This window comes from Diplodia seriata, assembly GCF_021436955.1.
Source record: "Diplodia seriata strain FDS-637 chromosome Unknown scaffold_5, whole genome shotgun sequence".
Taxonomy (NCBI): domain Eukaryota; kingdom Fungi; phylum Ascomycota; class Dothideomycetes; order Botryosphaeriales; family Botryosphaeriaceae; genus Diplodia; species Diplodia seriata.
Genome location: NW_027117312.1, coordinates 1,078,782 through 1,096,510, shown reverse-complemented (window position 1 = coordinate 1,096,510; position 17,729 = coordinate 1,078,782). Strand labels below are relative to the sequence as shown.

Genomic DNA, 17,729 nt, shown 5'->3' with positions numbered 1-17,729 from the left:
CGGGGGCAGGGGGGCAATTGGAATGAGGCGGAAACGCGGAGGAGCTGGCACGGGTTTGCCACTGATGAAAACGACAACGACAAGCAACGACAAGCAACGACAACGCGGAAACAGGGTGGAGATTGCGCGCAGTGCTCCGCTGCAAGGCCGGCTGTGCTGCTATGTAAGAGGACTACGCTACAACTGCCCCGCAGTTTCACGAGACAGGCTCAAGAGTTGGGGAAGACGCGACGGATACCGAGGCGCGTTGCCGCCCACTTCTTCCAGAAGACGTCGGCATGTTTGCAGGGGCGCCGGAGAATGGGCTTGGCATGTTTGTTTGCCGCCTGGTGTGCCGCAGCCGCCATGCTTCCCGCCGCGCAGGGCGTAGGCGAGCGCGCACGTGCAGCGGCTGGGCTAAGCGGCGTGGCCGAGCCAATCAGCGATGCGCGATAAGAGCAATGAGGTAAAAGCAACACGGACAGTGACGCAGGGGTATCTGCGCCGGCTCAGACGCAGGCCAAGAGACCGCCGGGCGCGGAGGATGCTGGGGTCGCGGCCAGCCCGGCTTGCCGCTGCTTGCCACCTCTGGCCGGCGGGTGCTGACGGCGGCGGGCCACAGGGCGTGAAGAACGGCGCGGCGGCGCGCGCTATACGGTGGTGGAGGGCGAGCCCGCCAGCGACGGTTACGCGCGCAGTGTCCGGGTGTCGTGGCCGGCATAGCTGCTGGAAGCAGATCCGGCGCGGTGGGCGGAGAGATATGCGATGGACACGCTTGCCCAATCCAGCGCAGCCTTTAGTGATGGCGGCGTCCGTGCGCGCTCGGGTCCGCGCTCGGCGACGCTTCATGGATGGGGCCCGTGGCTAACGGCAACGGCTTCGAGGGCATCGTCAGCCTCCCTTCACGGCGCGACGGCTCTATTCTGCCACCCTCGTCCCTCTTATTAGTATCGCCGCCATGCCGTGCCGCTCTGCCTGCCTCCCATAGACGACCAGCGCTGCTGCTTTTGCTCTCACGACCCTGCTTGTACTACTAGAGGCTCCCTGCTGCCTCATCCCCGTCCAATCGCCCGCCTCCTCTATATCGTATCGCCAGCCGGCTGCCCTCTTATCGTCGCATCCGCTCCAGCGTGCTGCGCCGATCAGCCAACTCGCTCCCGTCCCCAGCAAACAAGCCTCAGCTATCTCTCACCGAGTCAAGGGTCTGCAGACCGCTTTCTGGCCTCGCATCCTACTTGAGTATCCACGGTTCTCGCTCGCTGCGCCGCAACACACCGCGCACGCGACCATCACCACGCACTTTTGAACACACCCGCAACCACCCACCTACAACTCAGCAGCCCGTCTGCCTTCTCTTACTCCACTTCGCGACCGCTATCACCCTCTCCGACATATCTCACCACCACATCTTTCTCAACACCGACACGATGGCTACCGGCATCCCGACCGCGACGAATTTCGTGCCGAACGCGTTCCAGCAGCAGCAGTACCCGTACCGGGGCGGCGTGCAGTACAACCCCTACTCTCCGACGAACTCTGGTGCTGCGACACCCACAAACGTTTCTCCGACGCAAATACCACACAACATGCACACGCGCCAGCTTCGCCCGCCGAAGTGTCCCATGTATGTCCCGGCCGCTCTGAGGCCGACGGAAAGGCCGCAACGCTCCTCGCCTCCCAAAGGCAGCGACATCGCCTCGCCGATTGAGAGCCCGGTGTCCGGGCTTGACCGAAGGGGAACCGCGGATAGCTTCGGCTCAACATACTCGGAGATTCAAAGGATCGCAAGTGATGAGGGGAGCACCATAGGACCGGTGACTGGACCGCCGTCGAGGAACCACTGGAAGGTACGTTATCTTTAGTTCTGTTTGCTGGGTTATTGGGTCTCGATGACTCTTACCGCCGTCATCATCCCTGCTTCGCCGCCTAGGTGCAGCGGGCTGCTGCTACAGTCATCTGGAGCAGTTGACGAGACAAATGCGCATGGAAAAGAAAGGGCACGAGTTGTATATGAGTCGGTCACGACACATACCTTGATGGCTGCGCCATTCCTGTGCGCAGTTTGCTCTTTCCATTGCGCCATTGCCTTGCGAGCTTGTTCGCGGTTCAGGCTATCCCGCTTTCCGCTAGCAGCACGCATATGCAAGTCTCAAACACGGCATCCCTTGCGGCACCTCTACACATTTCTCCTTCCGCTGGCGAAGCATATCCCTCTTGGATCCATTAACTAACTTTAACGATAGTCGAACGACGACACGCAAGCATGCAACGCCTTCGGCTGTGGGAGAGTCTTCTCCATGTTCTGCAGACGGCATCACTGCCGGCGCTGTGGAGACATCTTCTGCTACGAGCACAGCTCCCACGAAATCAAGCTCGACCAAGATGCGCTATTCCACCCCAGCGGGACTCCGTCGCGTGCCTGCGACAACTGCTGGTCCGCGTACCGGCAGTGGGAGGCGGCACGCAAGAGCCGAACCAACTCCGCAAGCTCTCAGGGCAGCAGCAGCACCGCCGGAGGGTTTGCACAGACGCGTGCAGAGCCTCAGGGTCTGCTACTTCCCCAGCCACGCGGCGTGGCGCAGGCCCATGCTCAAACCCACAAGGTCGGCAGCTATGTGGGCAGCGTGCCCCGCGATTGGAATTGGAGCACGTTCTAGTGGGCGGGCCTTGCCGATTCTCTCTCGTAATGGCCGACCTGGATGCGATCCCAAGGCTTCGTTTTAATTACCAACGTCGTAATACGACCGAGCTTGATCCGGCTCCGTTGCCCAGCGAGGGCGAGGCCTGCATGGTCGCCGGCGACCTCGATCCCGACCGCGCATCCTCACTGGCAATTGGCCACGCGACGTCTCTCGCCTGCGGCGGGTCTTCTCTTTCCCTCGGAGCCCCAGAGCACCACCATTTCTTCCAATAGCCGCGGGCCCCGCATAATGATTTGCTTTCGATTGCTTCGTTTGAGCGCATCATCTTTCAGCTACGTCTTTTAGACTCGCTTTTCATAGACCACTTTGGGTTCCTGCTACCGGCCGTCGATACCACTTTCTTGCCACGGCCGACGACTTGTTTTCAGAGTACGAATTACTTCGGCTGCTGCCGAATGGAGTTGGTGGGGCGTTTGTTCACCGGTCTTTCTGTTTTATTCACGTGTACTCTGGTCAACCAGCACTCGGCGTCGAGGATATGTTTTTTTCCTGTTTGAATGTTCATGGGACCTGTCGTGTACGACCAAAGCGCTTCACGCAATGTTGCGGATGGGTAATGAGAACTGTACCAATTACTCCTAGAAATCAGAACGACATCGACATGCTTCAACCACGGAGACTAGTTGTCTGTCACATGCATAAAGGTGCAGTAGCGGGCGATCTGAGTCAGTGCGCTTTGTCTCAGGCTTCAGCAGCCTCGCTTTGCGGTACGCGCGCTCGGGACAGGAGCTTTTGCCGAGAGGGGAGGGACCAACATTGGGGCCAAGGGCGCCTCCGTCTCCGCCGCCATCCTGGGGGGCCTGCAGGGTGTCGATGGGACTTTGTTGTTGTCCAGGTGGCATTTTCGATAGCCGCCGCCGCCTCATCAATGACGGGCGGTCGGCTATTGCGGCCGAGAAGACCCCTGCAACGCATCTCCGAAAGGAAGGGCGGCCTACTTTTGGGCATCCGATATTGGGAGATCTACCGCATGCGGCCGGTCCAAGGGCCGGAAGACCGAGCGCCGGGCGAAACACGACCACAAAACGACGCGTCCGCTACCCAAGCAGACACGCGTTTCAACATTAAACCTTTATCCGGGAAGTGGCGGAAGCGACCGGATTTATTTGCTCGGCGCTTCCATGGTAACGCATGCAGGGTTGAGTGCAACGGGAAAAGAATAGCGCGGGAGCCCGTGCGATGGAGGGGCTGTGGAGGGGCTGTGTTTTTTCTTTCCTTCACGCGTGAGAGCTGCAAGTCAAGAGGGATTGGCGTGGGACGATGAGGGGCGCACAGCAGCTGGGAGGGGCACGCAGGTGAGGGGCACACGAACTGCGCGCTTCCCGCGAGTCAGGCTACCCTCTAACCACTTGTGACGCCCTGCCCGGAGAATCTTTGATGAACATCGTCGGTGTGGAGAACGCGCGTGGACGAGAGTTTCTCCACGGAAGGCCGGCAGCCTATCGTCGTCGGGGCTTTTGCTGCGCGCAATGGGGCGCGCACGGGTGGCCCATCACTGGAGCTCGGGCCTGGCTTGCTGGTTAGGTCCGGGATGATGCGGTGCTGCCTGAGCATGGGTGGTCGGAACGAGCACAGCTTCATTATTTTGCCGGGCACGGCAGCTGCTCTCGTGGCCACGGCCCGTGAGTGAGGAAGGAACTTGGACGCGTGGGATGGTCTGTGTGAGCGCTCTGCCTTGCGCCGCTGCGGGTTTCTCTTCTTCCTCCACTCCCACACTCTTTGCCATCGCTCCGCCGGCGGCTTCTCTCGTTTCCCTCCAGAAGTCAGGCTTGATCTAGACTCGCTCCTCCAGAGGGCCCTCCCCTTGGTCTCGGCCTCCTTCATGACCTTTCCTTTGCTTGGGAAAGGAAAGGCGGGAAAACGGCCCTTTTCCGAGGCAACCTAATCCAAAATAGAGATTCAGAACGGCCACCGTTGCACAGCCGTAGGACCCTTCATCCTGCTGTCTTCTCCACGAAGGCCAGAGAAGCACCGAGATAGGCGCTGGACAACGCAGACCGCTTCGCGCCAACGACCTCAAGGTTCACCGCCAATGCAGCTAAACTCCAAAACCTCGGGCTGGCGGTCAACTATCGTGAAGCTGGGGAATCCCTGCGGACATGTTGTCTCGAGCGTCTTTCCAGAAACCCTTCTCGTCATCACCTGGGCCCCGGCTCTCCGGCACGTTTCTCTTTGCGGCTCTAACCAGGCCACCTCCTGTTCTAAGGCGCACTGACGCCTTAAACAGAGTGAGGGATCAGGGAAGAAGGATGAGAAAGAAGGCGGGAGAAGCTCACTAGAAGCCCTTTCGCCACTCGTGCGGCTGTGGTCTTTGCATTATTCTCTTTATTGCTTTCCACTTCCTCTTCCAGCCATACTAGATGCCGGCTGAATGACGGGCCATGGGCGTTCCAGGATGAGCTGCCTTGCGCTTTTTTGCTCGCCTCACCAGAGTGGGATGCCTGCGCCTCGGCGGTCAAGGTACCTTGAGACCGCACTTATTTAGCGCCAGGTACGTGGCTTCCTGATAACAGCCCGGCGGGAGGATGAGGACCCTGGGGTGTGTTGGACTCTGCCGACGGGTTGACGGGTATCCCTAGTGGGTGGACCCTTTTTCATTTCGTCCGCTGTTTTTTTTTTTCGGCTGGTGAGCCGGAGGTCGGCGTTTGATATCGGATCCTTATCCGGTCCTTCTTCTCAACTGCTGTATCGTGAATAGGCGACGATGGACCCTCTACGGTTAACGACATGATGGCAGAGATCACATCACACGTAATGGTCAGCCGCTGGTCATGCCATGTCACGATCGACTACCGCTCTTCGAAACAACAACGTGCTGAAAACCGGGCAGCCGAGCTCCCGACGTCGCAACACCGGATGATGTCGCGATACAAGGCGCTCGTCGGATATACCAAAGTCCCCACGCACGCGCCGAGTCTAGGGAGAAGCAGGACAGTAGCTTCAGAAACATCCGACATCTTGCCGGCAGCCCGGCTGAGTTTCGGCTCTCGCCTCTCCGTTCCTTGGGTCATCTCCGACCACTGGCAAACCGTGCAAACCTCCTTTTCCTCCCTTCCAACCTCCCCAAATGTTCCTCTGATGACGTCTCCCTGGTGCCATTTCCTGGCGACAGCTTTCCCACACGGCCCGCGATCGCACGCTCTTTTGGGTACTGGCCGCAGATCGGATGAGGTCACCGACTCCGGCTTTGGGCACGAATACACACTTGCACCCGCTCACACCTCGTGTCCGGCCTTCCTTCCGGGCGGTTACCACTGAGACCACTGAGTCGGCCGAGGGCATCTGTGTTGGACAAGCGGTCTGATGTAGAAGTGCGGTGTCGATGACGATGGCCGTAGAGACGTCATTCTCCGTCAGCTGGCCGCCGTGGGGGTTTGCGTGGGTGCGTACGCCGCGGAGAAGAGGACGATCGTTCGCTAGCAAAGTTCAATCATGGCCTGCGCGATCGCATCTACCGATCCGGCAATCTACTGATGAACCGACGGCGGGTGGCAGCCTCTGCCTGGCGGCGGTTTTGGCGAAACCCGCGTACGCGTTGGGGGAAACGCAACGGCCGAGCGCCTTTGGGTTGTGCGCCCGCGACGTTGACGCTACTAAGCGCCCGCTGACCCTCGGCTATTAGCTGTCGTGGGGAGGCCTTCAACTGTTCTTGTAGAATTTACTTTCTCGCGGTTGAAGTACTCGGTGGAACATGCTCTCCGTAAACTGCACTGCTTCTCCTGACTGAATCTATCGCCTGCATCTCTGTTCATCAAATGTCGCATTCGTATCAAATAAAGTGACCCTAATGTATACTGCCCCGTCTAACCGTGGAGGAGCACCTAGTGATATAGCAAACTCTTCAAGACTCCATGGATACAGACCAGCTCTCAACAGAGCCTCATCGCCTAGGCGACTACCAGCTGGATAGACAAGATGATAACTGGGCACAGCAAGCCAATCATCACAGCAGCCGACCGAGCTTCATTTATCATCTAGAGCAGCAAGTAGTAGTGGCGTTTTGTCAAAGCATCTTCAAAAGTAAAAGATGTGCTGTAGATCCATCTTCGACGTAGCTCTGGTGGATGGCATGTAGCTTTTTCCGTGATGGTTGGAGGTCAAAACAAGCGTCTCCGCTATGTCATCTCCAGCCAATGACGAGCATGATGATGTGCATGAGAAGCACGACCGGAGGCGGGACGCAGTGGTAAACGGCATTGCTGCCAGAAGAGGTTCGAAGGACCGGATAAGAAATCTCGACATTGCGCTGGAACCTTTCGCCACCGATACGAAGATATGAATCCGGGGGTTGACCGCTTGAGTGGCGTTGGGCGTTTATTGGAAGGCGGTAAGTGGCTATCTTGAATCTCGGATGCAAACCGATTCACCAGGCTGTTTCGTGAGTTCATTCGCTCTGCTTGATTGATCTGGATCGATTAGTTGCTGGCGTTTTGACAGCAAAAGAATGATTTGTGAGATTGTAGAGTCATTGAGCAGCGAAAATGCGCAAGGGGTCTACTAAAGGTCTCACCATGTTCCCCCATCTCATCGTTTATAGTCGATCCAAGGAAGCAAGAAACCATGCCCGTCTATTTTGTGAGAGAAGGAAATACCCAGCGGTCTCTCATGCCCACCAGTGAGGAGAAGGGTTCCTGTTGGTTTTTTGACCCCCCTAATATCAAACGCCTTAGACCCGCGGAGGAGATATGGAAGAATAAGAGTCACTGGCAGTATCAGGACCGGTGAACAAAACCGGAAGAAAGGAAAGGAGAACGAGGCACGAATGGCTCCCCCGTCGAGCCAGAATTACAGCCCATCGATACCATGATTACGCAGATGTTCGCCCAACCAGAACGCCACTCTCCATGCAAGCATACCACGAACATCAATTATATATCATTATCGGCTCGACAGGCGTCAGCTCCAGGGCGACCATGATGGACTTTTCCATGCGCGGGTCGTAGGGGCGGAACGCGGTCCTCGCCTCGCCGCTGCCGCCCTTGTTGACCTGGAACTCGTTGGGCAGGTTGTGGGTCAGGGTGTTGATATGCTCGCGCGGGACGCGGTGGACGCAGACCAGCTTGATGTTGACGTCGGCGGGCACGCGCTCCTCGAGGTTGAGGCAGATCTCGCGCAGGGCGGGGTCGTCGCACCAGCGGTAGAAGGACTCGATGATGTCGATGGCGCGCGGCGACCAGAAGTTGCTGCGGTAGAAGACCCACAGCGACTTGAGGCGCGGGAAGTCGGCGGCCAGGCTGCGCGAGGGCGAGGTGCTGCTGAGGTAGGCCGACCACAGCCGCACGTCGCGGTCTCGGATGCGCAGGCAGACGGACGTCACCAGGCGCGCGTACTCCAGCGAGAATATGTGGGCGAACATGTTGGCGTCGGAGGGGTGCGTGAACATCAGGCGGTTCGTGGCGTATAGAACCGGGGCGGCTTCGTGGTATATGGTGCGGCTGGTGGTGAGCAGCTGCGTCGCGATGCCGGACAGACTCGGGGTAGCGGGCGGCCACCAGATGGTAGTGTGCGAGCGCAGGGCATGTTCGTAGATTCGTTCGCGCAGCTCGGGCGGCAAGCGGTGCAATGTGCTCGGGAGAGGCTCGTGAGGTGGTGCGTCGTTGGCGGGGGCGGCGTCTACCATGGCGACATCGACGGGCGCCGGCGGGGTGTCCAGGGGCGCAGGCTTCAGTGCGGACGAGCCGGACGACGAGCCAGACATGGCGGAGGAGCGGCCAGACATGACCGGGGCGCGATGCGAGAATGAGGATGTGAGGGCGCTCGGCGCATGGTTCTGGCGCGAGGTGTGGAGAATCAGCAAGGCGCTGAATGGTGGTTGAGCTTCTGATCAGCTCGCGCCCAAGGCCCCGCGCCCCGTCACCTCACCACCGAACTCTGCGACACCGTCCGTTGGTTCGCACTGCCCGTCGCATTGCGCGAGTCGGGAGGAAGCTGGCGTCTTCATCTGGACGGGCGCAGCCGCGGTTCCTCGCACCTCGGCTACAGGTAGTCGTCGATGGGTGCCCACCTTCGCGTCCCTGCAGGCATCTTGCCCTTGTAACCTACCGAGCGTCGCTATCCACCACCATGCCACTGCCAGCGACGCTAGGGAATGCCGACCGCCTGAAGGACACAGCCTGGGCTGCTGCTCTCCTCGCCGATGAGAACTTCGTCTTTGCTCCCACCAACTCGCGCACCCCCAAGCCCTCCGGCGAGGACTCCTTCATTGCCGAGACTCTCAGCACAGAGAGGACCATACGCAACTGGGTCACCCAGCACAGTCTACCTCGAGACAACAGCTGGCCTGCGATCACCGAAGTACGCTCGTTCCTCGATCTCGGCGACGGCGTAAACGGCTATCCCGCCACTATGCACGGCGGTATGATAGCCACTCTTCTGGACGAGCTTACTGGTCTGCTCCTCAATGTCAACAACGACCACCAAAACCGAATATCAAGCACCGGCAAGCCCCTCAGTGCCATGACCGCCTATCTCAATGTGTCCTATAAGAAGCCATTGCCCCTTCCCGGTGTCATTCTCGGCACCGCTAAATTCACAAGCGTCGATGGGAGGAAGTTCTACATGCGCGGCACCCTAGAAGACGGAACTGGCCAGGTCTATGCTATCGGGGAGGCGCTGTATATTGAAATAAGGCCCAAAGTTTGAGAAGAAGTATAACTTCTCCCTTGAAAAATTCATTTCGCCCTAAAGAGAAGGTCAAATCCGACGAAAAGTCATGCTCGGTACAGCTCATCACGGGTTTACAAAACTTGCATATCATAAGTTGAACGAAGCGCCTTCCATCGTGTGCACCAAGGAACAATGTGCTTCACCAAACAACAAATGCGCTTGTTTTGTGCGTGCCGAGTCCATCTGGAACCATTCCTAAAATCGCCCAAAACATGATACCCATACAACAAAGAAAAAATTCGTTACATCGATTCCGCGCATGCCGCCACGGAAATAGCCAACCGCTCTTTGGGATATCGTTACGTCTATTGCACAAGCAACCCCAACGCCAAACAACCTCCAGGAACCTGCCTCTCGGTCTCAGCCCCTAATCTCCGTAGAATTCTGAACCCGTACTGTGTAGTTGACGGTTCGGACGATACCAGCCTCCGGTGGATGGACCGGAGTGAGCGGCATTTCGCTGTCTCCATCTTGGCTCGATTTGGTACTTTCCGCAGGCCCGACGATCCTCTCTTCGCTGTCCCAACCACCAGGCACACCCAATGACATGTTGTGTATCCGATATTCCCTTTCCTTATCGGTAAAGCTGTCTTTTTGGTCGATCGCGCTGGGCCGCCGCTGTTCTCTCGGGTTCAATGGAATGGACCGGCTGTTGCCCCTGGAGCCATAACTCTTCTTCTTGCTGTACGATTTGGACCTTCCGGAGGAAAGCAAAGTTGGCACCACCCGTCTTGTCAATCCATTCATTGCCGGCGCGCAGGCCGCGATGATCGCCAGATTTATTTCGACTCCGGAGATGGTGTATCCAATTCCATAGGTGCGGTCTTTGTTGTTCGGGCTGAATCGGTGAACGTAGATGCCGAAACGGGCAATACTAACAGCCGTGACGCTAGCAATCAGATGAAGTCAGTGACTATGTTCTCCAGAGGATAAGCGAAGGGTGCCTACATCCATCCAATCGACAGGATTGCCCATACCGCGACCTTCCTCCGTTTCCGCATTTGCAGGTCCTTGACCATGATCATGGGAATGAGCAACATCAGAACATCGGTCAAAACAGCCAACCCCGCAGCAGAAAGGAAGAATGCAACCTGATCAATGCATGATCCAGCCTTGATTTCCTTGCCGTTGAGCATCCCGTCTTCATCGGCGCCGGCGGCCTTTTGTGCCGCCAAGTCCATGGCAGGATAGTCGAAGGTATAATGCCATGGCGTACACTGGAAAAGATCGGCCAAGAAGGTACTGACCATGAGCAGCACGTTGAAGGTGAAAAGCCCCTTCAGCGACCAATCGACTCGTCGGCGTTTGTCGTCGATTCGAAGCAGGAATAGGATGACGGACAGCTTGACGACGGACAGGATTGGGTGGTACAGCAACTGGTTGGCAAGGTTGTAGCGCTGCCCAAGGATCTGTCTTTCAACAGACATCTCTGGTATGTCGGCGAGATGATATCCTTGCATGGTCACCTTGGTGTCTGGAATCGCGGTAAGCATGTGCGCTAGCAATTGCGGACTGACAGCGTAGAATTTGAGACAAGCGACATGGTCTCAAACTTTACAGACAAAAGCATGTCGCAGGCGCAGTCTCAATCCATGCACCACGCTACCGGGGCCAATAAGAGCTGGGGAACCTGGACTCACACATCCATACTGCGTATGTTTGACCCACGGCCAATATCTATCCAGCGAGCGACAAGTCAGCATCGCATGTCTGGACCAACGCGCCCGAGGGCTTCCTACCCAGGCAACAAGAATGACAATGTCGTCTGTAAAAGCGGTCAGTCTTCGTTGCCATTTGATGGCTCTCCTTGCTGACCGGCGATCGCTTGCCCCGCTCGCGCCAGCGATGCGGGTGCGCTGACCGTCTCAAGCCAAAGCTTATAAAGACGTACCTGCTCCTAGTAGTCGAGAAAGATGCTTTGAGGCAATTCTCATGCCCACGACTACGGTGGAAAGGACGGGGAAGACGACGATGACAACGTATGCGGAAGTGTGCGCCTTCTTGGATTCAGCCAGGCTGGAGGAGTCACTCATCCTCGACGAACATCCCCGTGCAGGCGGGGCGGGCGCAAATCAGAAAGAAAGCAGAAGTAAAGGTACAAAGGATCGACGAGCAGAGCTAGCGGCTGGCGTGGGCGTTGGCGGGATGAAGAAGCAAAACAGTTCATGCTCGGCAAGATGCATTGCCTGCACAACCTGCCGCGGTCTCAAAAGCTCGCATTTCCTGAGCGCTGGCTTCCAGCCGCACTGCTCGCGTTCCCTGACTCTCGTCGGCTGTTTGCTATGGTTCAAACAGGAGAGATGGCAGCCGATCAGCAGCCTAAGCGAGGCTCTTTCGTATTAGCACCAATAGGCCAGTCTCCTCACGACAAGGCGCTCAGCTCGACGCGTAAAGAAGGGGGCCTTTTGCTGAACTGATTCAAGCCGACTGAGTCGAGGCGCCGGAGCTATCACCGCCAGAGTGGAGCAGCCAACACCTGGCCAACCATCCACCCCGCAGACGAACGGTACAGGCCCGACTGCTGTCCGCGTCCCCCACGGACTTGCTGGGCGGCGTTTCAAGCAATCTTCTCGTACACGGCACACGGGTCGGGAGCAGCATACGAAAATCGGCAACTGTCCGGCGCTGGCCGCTGCGCCGGGCTTGGCCGCCATGCCGGACCGGCATCTGAGCGGTGCACGCGGGCAGATGTGGGGCCGCTTGTTTTGCCCACACGCGCGGGGATCCGCATCGATCAAGGATTGTCGTGGCCCCTCCCTGCTCACCTCCGCACCGCCGGCGAAGAGGATAAATTGACACAGGCTCGATGAGCCGGAGAATAGGGCCCAACGGCGCTGCTAGGGGTACCGGCTTGGCTGAGGAATCTTCCTCCTCGGGACTTGCAACGGAACTCAGCCTCAGCCGCACCCCGGCGCTGCCAATCGCCCGGTGCCGTCTGCTAGGCCATGAGTAGCAGTGATCTGATCTCATCGCCAATGCTTTGTGCCCTCGGCGACTCACGCTCCGCGCGTGCTTGGGCGAGCGGACATGCAAATCTCTCTCGGTTGACTCGAATCCGGCATGCCGGGTCCAGCTGCCGGAGAAATCCAGGCGAAGGTCATCAGTCCTTCATCGCTGATTACCACGCCGCTGCGGCACGGCAGGATCCGCCTCATCTGGTTGCATGGCCTGGGCAATAATCCGTTCTTCATAGTAAGGGGCGCAGCATCATAAGGTTGCGAATGTGCCTGGCATTTTAGTCCCTTTTTTCTTTCTCGCGGCTGCTGTCATTCTCTTGCTTTTCACCGTCGACGTTCGTTTGCCTTTTTCGATCCGCCACCACGTGGACGAAGGAGCGTTTTGCCCCCTGCCTTGCCCAAATCGCAGGCACGAGCTGTTTCCCCTCGCGTATCGGATCCTCGCGCGCTCGTCTCAAGGAGATGATGTGCCCTCGTCCTTCCCTGTTGGGCTGCGCCCTGCTTGCCGCCAGCCCTGCAGTTCACGCCACCGTTGACCTCTTTGACTGGGAGAAGGTTCAACTCCTCGACTCCAGTTTGGGCTCGCGTAGTGTCCATGCCCTCGATGGCCCGTCCCGTCGCGCCGCCAACGCTTCCTGCAAGGCCTTCCCCGGCGACGCCGCTTGGCCGTCCGAGAGCCAGTGGGCCGCTCTTAACGAAACTCTGGAGGGCGCGTTGATCAAGTCCGTGCCGCACGCCAGCGTCTGCTACGAGGGCCCGTACTACGATGAGGCGTCATGCGCCACCATCACTGCCAATTGGACGAATTCGTACATCCAGTAAGTTATGCCCCACTGGCGCCGTCCTGCAGGCTAGGTTTTTCCACGGGGAAGAAAAGTGACTCACAATCCCGGCTCAGTGATGATGATCCCATTGAGATGCTTAGCCCCGTCTACCAGGGGCTGACGTGCCAGCCGCCGACGCTGTACGAAGGCGGCATCAACTCGGGCAACTGCACGCTGGGCGGCTACCCGGCGTACGCTGTGGCGGCCACCAATGTGAAGCAGATCCAGGCCGCCGTCAAGTTCGCCGGCGAGACGGGCGTTAGGTTCGTCATCAAGAACACTGGCCACGATTTCTCCGGCAAGTCTGGCGGTGCTGGTGCCTTGTCTGTATGGACTAAGAATCTCAAGGGTATAACGTACCAGGAGAACTACGTTGATGAGGGCACGGGCTACTCCGGCCCTGCATTCAAGGCTGGCGCTGGCGTACGTGCTTGGGAGATCTACGAGGCTGCGGCCGCCGAGGGAAAGGTAGTTGTTGGTGGTGAGGGCCAGGTAAGTGTTTGTAGTCCCGACAATTACATCAGAGACTGACGCTTGGCGAAGACTGTTGGTGTGATGGGCGGCTACATCCAGGGGGGCGGGCATTCGCCCCTCAGCTCCATGTACGGCATGGCTGCAGACCAGGTCCTCTCGATGGAGGTGGTTCTGGCAAACGGCACCTTCGTCACGGCCTCGGCGGGCGAGAACGCGGATCTCTTCTGGGCACTCAAGGGCGGCGGCGGCGCGACGTACGGCATCGCGACGTCGACGGTGGTCAAGGCCTGGCCGAACATGCCGGTCACGGGCTCCAAGTTCTCCTGGACGTCGGCCAACATCACCAACGAGACGTTCTGGGCGGGCGTGCGCGCCTACCTCGACTACTTCCCGGAGAACGCCGAGGAGCAGCAGACGTACAGCTACTGGTTCGTCATCCAGCTGGGCGGCGGCGTCAAGCAGTTCCTGATGCAGCCCTTCTTCGCGCCCAACAAGACGCTCGAGCAGACACAGGCCATCCTCGCGCCGTGGTTCGCCGACCTCGCCGCGCTGGGCATCACCTTCACGCCGCGCACGACGCACTACGACAACTTCTACGATGCGTGGAAGGCCGAGTTCCCGCTGGAGGTGGTGCAGAAGACGCACGTGGCGACGGGTTCGCGCCTGTTCCCGCGCAGCGCATGGGACCAGGAGGAGACGCTGAACGCGACCTTCGACGCGATTCGGACGTCGTCGGACGCGGGCAACACCATCATCGCCTTCAACATGGCGCCCAAGCTGCACGAGGCCAATGCAGAGAACAGCGTCAACCCGGCCTGGCGCAAGACGGTGATGCACGCGCTGCAGAGCGTCAACTGGCAGAACAACAGCACCCGCGACTACATCATGGAGCGCCGTGCCTGGTTCAACGACGTGGCCATGCAGCGCTGGATTGACGTCAGCCCCGGCGCCGGCTGCTACCTGGGCGAGAGCAACCGCATGGAAAGCGGGTGGAAGCAGTCATTCTACGGCGAGTCCTACGACCGCCTGCTCGACGTCAAGAAGCAGGTCGACCCGGACGACGTCTTCTGGGCGGCGACGGCCGTTGGCAGCGACGCGTGGGCTGTCGACAGCGTGGACGGGCTGCCGAACGAGAACGGCCGGCTGTGCAGGACAGGGGCGTGAAGCAGTGATGAAGATGTTGGTTTGTCTCCTTTCTCTTCGCTACCGAAAGTAAATATTATTCATGAAGCTTGCATCAATTGCGTCACCCCTTATCAGTTAGCCTTTAAACGGCCGCTTGCACCCGCCAATGGGAGGCGGGGGATTTTTTGCGGATCGCCGTATCAGCCATTGCGGATTCCTACAGGCCATCAGCGCACGTCGGCAACGCACCCGACGGAATGGTTCCCTACTCCTCCCGCCCCCCGGCCGATCACGATGTAAGAGCTAGCAGAGGAAAAAGAAAGAAAAATCCCGAGGTAAGCGGAACACTACCTGATCCTGAAACAGTTCATGCGGAGTCTACTGTGTACCAGAGGATGAGACCGCGCGTCAGCAAGAGTGAGTTAGACGAGAGACGACGATACGGTTGCGGAGATATTGCAAGCGCTCCGCGTGGCTGGCTAGCCTTCCGTTGTTGGCCGCGAGCCTTCTCGTCATAACGCGGCAGCGGGTCGAAGCAGCATTGCTGGTTGCCTAACGGCCGCTGGCGCAGACGACTACCACAACAATGTTCCGCTTCCAACGGCTCCCCATGGCGGAGAGCGCTTCGTGACGTCGATGGACAGGACGCAGAGTTAGTGATGATTCTCCACCGACTGATCTCTGCAGCCATTGCTCCTTTGCACCCGGCAGTTCCGCACACCGGGGCGCACCCGCTAGTTGCAAGGCGAAGGCGGAACGACGGGCCAGGCACAGCAGCAAGGCGATCTTCGATCCGGCCTGACTTGACGCACATTTGCCGCGCGATGAGCAGAAGCTGCGTCTGCCGCAAGCTGCCAAGGCGGGCCAGGCGCACACCATGACGAAGGGCGGTTACCTGGCCTGCGGGTGCATGGGGCTGTACCGGCCGGCGTGCGTGCTGCTGCCTCGTGTGCAGTGATGGGGCGAGCCTGGGTGGTGCAACACCCGCCCTGCCGTCAGCCGTACCTGAAAGCAGGGGCAGCATCCACGCATAGTCCTAAAGCGGCGCAGCTGAGGGCGCTGGTGGTGGGGCGGGCCCAGGCTCCAGGTGCCGGCGACGGTTCGCAGCAGCGCTGGGTCGCGGGGGCGGGTTGCAGCCCCGCCGCCTCTGCACGCCGGACGGACTGAGTATCGCCAGGCGGCCGTGCGAGCGGCGATCTGGCCATTTGTTTGTCCTTGAGCGCCACTGCGGCAGCCCGCGGGGCCACGTGCGACACGGGGGCTGCCTGCCCGATTGGGTCTCTGTCTGATGGCTGCCGCGCGTTGCCGACCAGCCGGGGTCCATGGTGTTGGCGGGCGTGATGGGTGATGGCGACAGCGCGCGTGCCAGACGCCTGGGCGCCGACCCACGGCCCCCTCGGCCTGCCAGAAGCTCCTCCACGCGACGCCCGCCATCGCACGCAGCCACTCCACTCTAGCTTGATTGGCGTCCGCTCCGTGGCGTCACGCCGCAGGATTTGCAAGCACCCTCTGCCTCTGCTCAAAAAACAATCGCGTCCCCCATTTGCCCTCGGCACGTCACACACCATCTCGCCTCATCCCGCGCTGCTCCCCACCACTGGCCACTCGTCGTCTGACCTCGAGACATCGCCCGCCTTCACCACCTCTGATCTTCTCTTTGTCTCTCGGAACGCACGACTTGGATGCGTTCCTCCTGCAGGCCGCTCTCCCCTCTTGATGACGCGCCTGGCATGTAACTCCGTTGATGTCCTCCCTCACCCCGCTCCCGAAATCTAGCCTGCTGGCAAGGCAGCAACGGCGGCCAGCAAGGCAGAAGATAAACCCCAAGCATCGAGCCTCCGTTGTCACTGCCGCCTGTCCCGGAGCACTCTTGACAAACAACTGTCAACAACAAAAAGAAGAACAACATGGCCTTCTCTCGACTCATGAGTTCCGCCCTTACAGCGACCAACGACAATCGCCCCTCCTCCGTCTCCCCTCGGAGATCCGCCTTTTGATCTACTCTTACCTCCTACCGCACGCACACGACATCACCTTCCACCCTCTGACCCGCAAGCATCCAGCCACAGGAGCGCCCGTAGCCTCGCACGCCGTGCAGATTCCAGGCATCTGGGCCAGCATCGGCATCTGGACGGCACTGTTACGCACTTGCCGACAGCTACACGACGAGGGCGCCGACGCCCTGTACGGCGGCAACGCCTTCCACTTCGCCCTGACGAGCCGCGAGCGCGTGTGGGCCTTCGCCCCGCCCAGCCCCGCCTCCTCGGCGGCGGCGGCGGTGGCAGGAGGCAGCGGGGACGATGGCATCTCCTCGCCGACCGCCGCCGACCGCCGCGAAGGAGAAGGCGAAGGCGGGCTGAACGCGCTCAACACGCCACACGCACGCGGCCTGCCCATCAACACGCTCAAGACGGCCGGCATCTCGGCCGCCGCGCTGCGCCGCATGCGCTGCCTCACCCTGCGCGTCGAGGAGGACCTCGCCCGCCCGGAGCCGTTCCGCCGCGTGCAGGGCTGGCTGCGCGAGCTCGTCGACCGGCTGGCGCCGCACCATTCCTGCTGTCTGCAGGAGCTGCGGGTCGAGCTCGTGGCCGGCTCGTTCCGCTACGCCGGCTTCCCCAGCTTCACCAACACCGTCTTCTGGGAGTTCTTGCCCGAGAAGAACGGCGCGGTTGCCCGGCAGTGGCAGTTTGTGCTCGAGCCGTTGGCGGCGCTCAGGGGCGTGAGGCAGGTCGAGGTGAGGGGTCACGTGGACGAGAGATTTGCGGGCAAGTTGGCCGGCAGGATGATGGGCCGGGCCGCCGGAGAGCTGGAGGCGGGCACGGACGGGGATGAGATGGAGGGGATCGAGTACGGGACGCAGACGGTGCGGAGTGGGAACAGATCGGTGACGAAGAGCATGCGGAAGTTCTACGAGCCCGAGCTCGACTGGCAGCTGGAAGGAGACTGAAGGAGAGCGAGAGGTGGAACGCAATTATCGAGACAGCAGTCCACGCCCATGCCGT

General features: G+C 59.7%; 5 protein-coding genes across 5 annotated transcripts; 3 read left to right on the top strand and 2 right to left on the bottom strand.

The window, feature by feature from the left end:
• Positions 1–7,545: 7,545 nt before the first annotated feature.
• On the bottom strand, positions 7,546–8,379 carry SLS55_005322 (uncharacterized protein; the record flags this gene model as incomplete). Its single annotated transcript, XM_066776772.1, has 1 exon — positions 7,546–8,379. The coding sequence occupies one exon, from the start codon at positions 8,377–8,379 to the stop codon at positions 7,546–7,548; it is 834 nt and encodes a 277-aa protein (XP_066632614.1).
• Positions 8,380–8,744: 365 nt separating this feature from the next.
• Positions 8,745–9,323, top strand: SLS55_005321 (uncharacterized protein; the record flags this gene model as incomplete). The annotated part of the gene is made up of 1 exon (XM_066776771.1): positions 8,745–9,323. One exon carries the CDS (start codon positions 8,745–8,747, stop codon positions 9,321–9,323), a length of 579 nt encoding a protein of 192 aa, XP_066632613.1.
• Positions 9,324–10,291: 968 nt separating this feature from the next.
• Positions 10,292–10,840, bottom strand: SLS55_005320 (uncharacterized protein; the record flags this gene model as incomplete). The annotated part of the gene is made up of 1 exon (XM_066776770.1): positions 10,292–10,840. One exon carries the CDS (start codon positions 10,838–10,840, stop codon positions 10,292–10,294), a length of 549 nt encoding a protein of 182 aa, XP_066632612.1.
• A 1,926-nt stretch (positions 10,841–12,766) lies between these two features.
• SLS55_005319 (uncharacterized protein) lies at positions 12,767–14,766 on the top strand (the record flags this gene model as incomplete). Its single annotated transcript, XM_066776769.1, has 3 exons — positions 12,767–13,122; positions 13,203–13,620; positions 13,672–14,766. 3 exons carry the CDS (start codon positions 12,767–12,769, stop codon positions 14,764–14,766), a joined length of 1,869 nt encoding a protein of 622 aa, XP_066632611.1.
• Positions 14,767–16,652: 1,886 nt separating this feature from the next.
• SLS55_005318 (uncharacterized protein) lies at positions 16,653–17,674 on the top strand (the record flags this gene model as incomplete). Its single annotated transcript, XM_066776768.1, has 2 exons — positions 16,653–16,656; positions 16,797–17,674. 2 exons carry the CDS (start codon positions 16,653–16,655, stop codon positions 17,672–17,674), a joined length of 882 nt encoding a protein of 293 aa, XP_066632610.1.
• Between the last annotated feature and the right edge of the window lie 55 nt (positions 17,675–17,729).